At 36.9% G+C, this 5884-nt stretch overlaps 1 protein-coding gene across 1 annotated transcript; it reads left to right on the top strand.

The window, feature by feature from the left end:
* Positions 1 to 229: 229 nt before the first annotated feature.
* Positions 230 to 4829, top strand: polr3gla (RNA polymerase III subunit GL a). The gene is made up of 8 exons (XM_053490143.1): positions 230 to 409; positions 1777 to 1895; positions 2086 to 2215; positions 2652 to 2714; positions 2810 to 2866; positions 3061 to 3128; positions 4382 to 4519; positions 4634 to 4829. Exons 2-8 carry the CDS (start codon positions 1782 to 1784, stop codon positions 4718 to 4720), a joined length of 657 nt encoding a protein of 218 aa, XP_053346118.1. The 5' UTR covers positions 230 to 409; positions 1777 to 1781; the 3' UTR covers positions 4721 to 4829.
* Positions 4830 to 5884: the final 1055 nt, after the last annotated feature.

Below are 5884 nucleotides of genomic sequence, written 5' to 3'. Positions count from 1 at the left end.
ATCCATTTGTTTATAAATTAATGTTTTTCTTTTTTTTTATTATTCATTTATTCGCTTATTTTCCCACCCAAATCTCCTGCTGTAACGAGCACGTGCGCGTTGTTTACATCTCTCCGAGGCGCGTGACTTCCGGCTCTGCCCCTTTTCCTGCCGGTGCGGAAGTGGAACTCAGCATTGCCCACGTGGTTTATAATAGACTCGGCTGTTAGTTACTGTTAATCATCAGAGGACACACACACACGTACACACACGTACACACACAGAGCTCTCGGGTTATTTCACTAAATTATTATTTATTTTATTTTATTATTTTATCATAGATAGAGAGGTATCTAGAGTGTTAGCTTAGCAGTCTAATCATCAGGTTCTGGATTTGTACAAGGATCTGAGCTGAGCAATTGGTCAAGAGGTAAGAACAACAATAATGTTCCGTGCCACATGTCACGTGGTCAAAGCTCACAGTTACATTGTTACACCTTTGGTTAGAAGATGATGCAATTGTGTTATTATGTATGTTATAGATATAGTCATAATTATAAATGTTTTATTAAACATCTTATGTACATTTTATGTATGTATTATTTATTTATATAATAATATAATGTTATAAGGAAATGTGGTAAGAATGTCTTTAATATGTTATAGACTATAACAGGGGCTTATTACAGTATAATGTAATATACTGTAATAAATATGATACTGATGCAACTGTTGGCTTGGTTTGATCAGAGGCTTGATATGAATCATCTCAGTGTTTATTCAAATGATGATATAATAATAAGAGAATATAACACTATATGGACAAAAGTATTTTAATTTAATATATTTATTCAATATAAACCTTGACTTTATGTGTTTGAGTCAGGCTCCCTTGTCTATTATGTTTTAAAAATTAATTATTATAATTATAATTTTACCTATAATGTACCTACCTTACTTATACCCTTTGTAGTGCACTCACTGAAATACTTCGAAATTTAAAATCTCAAGACTTATTTATTTATTTCTGCTTTTTTCATTGTCATTTATATGTTGCAAATCAAGGTCAGTAATGTGTATATATATATATATATATATATATATATATATATATATATATATATATATATATGGTATATGTGGTAACTTGTTTATTGTGGGTAATATTTCTTCCAAGTGTAAATATATAAAACATATGTAAAACAAATTTAAAGATAAAGTTAAGTGCACATTTATGTATACAATATTCAAATAAATAAATGTACCAAAAATAGTTTTTTGAGGTTCTGGTACTGACACCAAATGCTGCTCTTTGCAGATTGAGAGTTAACAAATAATATAGAGAATAGAGATATAGAAAAGAAACACACCCACCCAATAGAAATAATCATGTTTTGCAAAAGATATAACAATAACTTGTCAGAATAAATAAACAAAAAACTGAATCTCTTATCACTTTTACCTTTGTGGCAACAGTTTGGAGACGGTTCTTCTTTATTCCAACATGACTGAGCCCCGAATGCACAAAGCAAGGACTAAAAAAATCATATTTTTTAAAATATTCTTATAAATGTATATATTTTTGAAAGCCTGATATAAACACTAAATGTTTTCTAAAGCACCACTGGATGAATTATATTCCCCTCCCAGTTAAACACAAATTAAATAAATATTTAAATTCAGCTAAAACAAACACTATAAATCATGTAATACTGGTGTTTGGACTTCAGGTCCATCTAAAAAGAGTGGTGTTGGTTAAAATGTCTGCATGTTTGTCATCTCTCTGTTTGTCGGTAGACGCCATGTCTGGAAGAGGCCGAGGCCGGAGTCTCTTCACCTTTAACGTGGACTCCTTGGGTTTCGGCAGAGGAGACGCTTTACCCAGCAGCGCTCAGGCGCCTTCGCCGCTCTACCCGGTACGTATGATTTTCACTTCAGCGTGATAATCATTACATTGTTATCCTGCAGATGGATCACGGCTTCACTTTGTAATCTTACAGTATATGTCATAAGAGTGAAGTTTTCTTCATGGAGATGATGTTTATTTAAGATTTAAGGACCCGTCTGTGTCCGTGTATTTCCTCATGTCCATGTGTTCATTTGCAGCCCATGCAGTTCAGGCCGGTTCCTCTGCAAACGGGCGAGGAGGTGGAGTACATGCTGGCGCTTAAACAAGAACTCCGAGCCTCCAGCAAGAACCTGCCTTTCCACATCAAACCGTCTGCACCTAAGAAAGGTGAGACTATTGTTATTCTCTACTAAAGGTAGAGATGTTATTAAATTGATGCGTTTATTCCAGGTTATAGCAGAGCCTAACTAAATTAAAAAACGTAAAGGTTTTTTAAAAAACAAAAACACATTCAGTATACATAATCAATGGTTAAGTTTTCTGTAAGGAGACGTTTATGTAACTTGTATGGAAGGAGTCTCCAGTATCAGTGCTTTGTTCAAGATGTAACTTTAAATCGTTGTCTTCCAATCACTTCTGTTGTGTTGCTAAACAAACGGTTAACGCTGTATTGTTTCCTTTGTCATTTGCATGTAAATGAATCCCGTATGACTATCCTGAATGTCCAAACACAAAAGAAAACGTGTTTTCTCCCCTGCAGTCGTCAGGGATCCCAACGGCCGGGTCGTAAGACGTATTGTTTCTGATTGTTTTGTTTCGACAGACGTGGCCCGTTACTCGGATAAGTACCAGACCGGAGAGACCAAGCACAGCGAATGGACTCCGGGTAAGTGAGAAAAACAGACATCAAGATAATAGCGATGTCTGTGCAGATAAGGACATGCTTATTTCATTGTTATGAGTAAAATGTTTGTGTTTCAGACTGGAGTCGACTCCCTAAAGAGCTTTGCATTAAAGTTGAGAAGTCGCGTAAAGGCAGTGAGTGAACAGCCAGCTACATAATTAATGATCATGTTTTTAAAAAACTAATGGTTTAAACCCAGTTCCCGCCTTTACAATTTTTTTTTATACAAATCATTCAGATTCAAACTGGAGTTGTCAAGCAATTAATCATTTGATATGCAATAAAATGCTTATACGGCCGTCCCTGATTTCCCTGTTTCTTTTCACAGAGACCAAACCGGTAGTGAAGCGCAAAATCAAACCTGCTGCTCCCAAAGAACTTTTAGAAAAACTGGAGGTAAAAGATCATATCAGATCACATCTAATTATATTTGTTATAACTGTTAAATTCTGGATTCTGGTCAGAAGGTATTGATTTTCTGTAATAGCTTTGATCCGTTCTTTCTAATATGTTGTTTCTATAGTACCAGCTGACACAGGGTCATCTACATGTGATTGTTGATATGGTGAAGGTTTTGTAGAGAGATGTTTATTTGATGCTTATGAAAGGAGTCTTTGGTGTCTTCTTTTTTAAACGGTTAGAGAGTAATTGCTGTTGTGTAAGAGGAATAAAACGCTTCAGGGTGTTACAGGAAAAAAACTTTGGCGTGGTAAAACAGGATTCAGCCTGACAGGAGTCGGGCCACAGACCATCATAGTGATTGTTGTCAAACAACAGCACCACTCCAAATCATTCCATCAAGTGACTCCTCAAGTGACTCTCTAAGGGAATTTCAAAATGTTTTCCCAAGTTATTATGAAGTGATTCCCAAGTGACCCACATGTAATTCCCTAAGTGACTCCCAAGGTATTCCCAAATGACTCCCCAAGTGATTCCCAAAGTGATCCCCAACTGACTCCCTAAGTGACTTCCAAGTAACTGATTCCCAAATGGTCTCTCAAGTGATGACAAAGAGAATCTTAAGTAACTTCCAAGTGATCCACCACACAGTTAGCAAGCTGCTTCCCAATGATTCTCAATTGATTCCAAAGTCATTCCCCAAGTGAGTCCAAGGCGTTTCCCCAAATGACTCTCTAAAGTAATTTCCTAAATGACTTTCAAGTGTTTCCCAAGTGACTTCCCGGGTGATTTACCAAGTAATTTCCATGTGACCCCGCCCCCCCAACTTGATTTCCAAATGATTGCCTATGTGACTACGAAGTGATTCCAATGTGACTCCTTAAGTGATTCCCAAGTGATTCCCAAAAGAGTCTCCAAGTGATTCCCAAAGTGACTCCCCAGTTGATTCCCAAATCACTCCACCGATTTCAGATGCAGATAATGTAATAACAGTGTAATTAAATAAAGGCAAATCAGAATTATTGGCACCCATGCATGGCAAGTGTTTTGCTCCGGCACTCAAAATGTGTGAGAAATTGAATCATCGACTCAAGTGAAATTTACCAAATAATAAACTTTTCCTAATAAATCCAGGGGTTTGCTGCAGATCTTGTCAGACTGATCCATGAATCCATATACAGACGACTACAGGGACAAATACTTTATGTACTTGTACACAGTATGGCAGTAAACATTCTCTTTCCCAACAGGACCTGGAGAAGAAAGAGGAGGAGAACAAGTCTGGGGAGGAGGAGGAGGAGGAGGGTGATGAGAAGAAGAAAAAGACTCAAGAGGAAGAAGGAGAGCCTGGTGATGTGGAGGAATATGATGAGGAAGAGTTTGAAGAGGTGAGATGTTTGGAGATGTGCTCATGAGATTTAAAAAAAATTAATGGACAGCTTTTGATCGATCAGAGAAAACGATTTTGATCTTAAACATCACCACCTGCTGCTGTGTTTCAGGAGACGGACTACCTCATGTCATACTTCGACAACGGTGAGGATTTCGGAGGAGACAGTGATGACAACATGGATGAAGCCACCTACTAAAAAACATCATTTTAAATGAGATTTTATTTATTTCTCATGCGCTGGAGATATTTTTTTCAGGCAAGAGACGGTGTGTGTGTGTCTGTGTGTGTGTGTGTGTGTGAGAGAGAGAGAGAGAGAGAGGAAGTGGTTATGAACACACCATTACTGGTATCTTTAAACTCTAACTGAGTGCATTCCTGTATCGTTTCTAACACATCCTCATCGATTTCCCAGGCAGTGTTAGAGAAGGAGTGACTTATTATCCAATCAAAACACAGAATCATATAGTGCACCCATATTGTTATAGTTAGCATGCTAATTATTGCTGAATTAACAGAAGTGCACTGAGATGTAACCGGTTCTTGTTTCATCAGAGGTGAGGACTCATGATGTAAAACTCGACCTATGTTTTAAATATTACAACTTTTATTATAACATTTATTTATGCTGGACATACTGGAACACATTGCATTTTGTGGGATTGTTTTATTTTTTTCCGTCATAGTGTCATTAAATATGCTTGACACAATAAGCTATAAGATCAAAGATCATAGTGTCATTGTATAGAAAATAAGGGAATAAAAATTTTTACTGTAAAAAATATACGGTGTTTTAGAATTGCAAAAAAATACTGAACTCATCCAGCAGGGGGCGTAATTTGCTAAAGTAACAGAGCTGTACCATGATGCATTCCCTTCTGTTAAGCGATCGAGGTTTGGCGCAGTGTCATATCAGGGCATGACGGCATAATGTCATATGATTATTGTAAAAACAAATATGTTAATTATTATTATTCCATTCTTCAAGAATCCTCTGTAGGACAATTAGGGACCACACAGGCCAATGGTGACCGTTACCTTTAATCCCATGTTTATAACTTTGGTGGGATCTCCAGTCAATACTCACACACTTATTTACACACTACTGGCGCAGGGGACGCAGATTAATAATTAATAATCAGCATTTCTTTGGACTGTGGGAGGAAACCAGAGAACCTGGAGGAAACCCACCAAGCGGGAGGAGAGAACATGCAAACTCCAAATCGATCCTGGATCCTGGAGGTGCAAGACTACAGTGCTAACCACTAAGCCACCATAATAAGATTAATATTTATTATAATAATAATATTTATTATTATTATTAATTTACACACTACTGGCACAGGGGATAATATCTAATAAT

This window comes from Clarias gariepinus, chromosome 28 (assembly GCF_024256425.1).
Source record: "Clarias gariepinus isolate MV-2021 ecotype Netherlands chromosome 28, CGAR_prim_01v2, whole genome shotgun sequence".
Taxonomy (NCBI): domain Eukaryota; kingdom Metazoa; phylum Chordata; class Actinopteri; order Siluriformes; family Clariidae; genus Clarias; species Clarias gariepinus.
Note: the sequence above shows the minus strand (reverse complement) of the source record. Positions and strands in the feature narration are given on the sequence as shown.

Coding starts and splice junctions, on each gene's coding strand:
- polr3gla (XM_053490143.1), top strand. CDS start 1,782: ATGTCTGGAAGAGGCCGAGGCCGGAGTCTCTTCACCTTTAACGTGGAC. Junction 2,867..3,060: donor TGAGAAGTCGCGTAAAGGCA/GTGAGTGAACAG, acceptor TTCTTTTCACAG/AGACCAAACCGGTAGTGAAG. Junction 3,129..4,381: donor AACTTTTAGAAAAACTGGAG/GTAAAAGATCAT, acceptor CTTTCCCAACAG/GACCTGGAGAAGAAAGAGGA.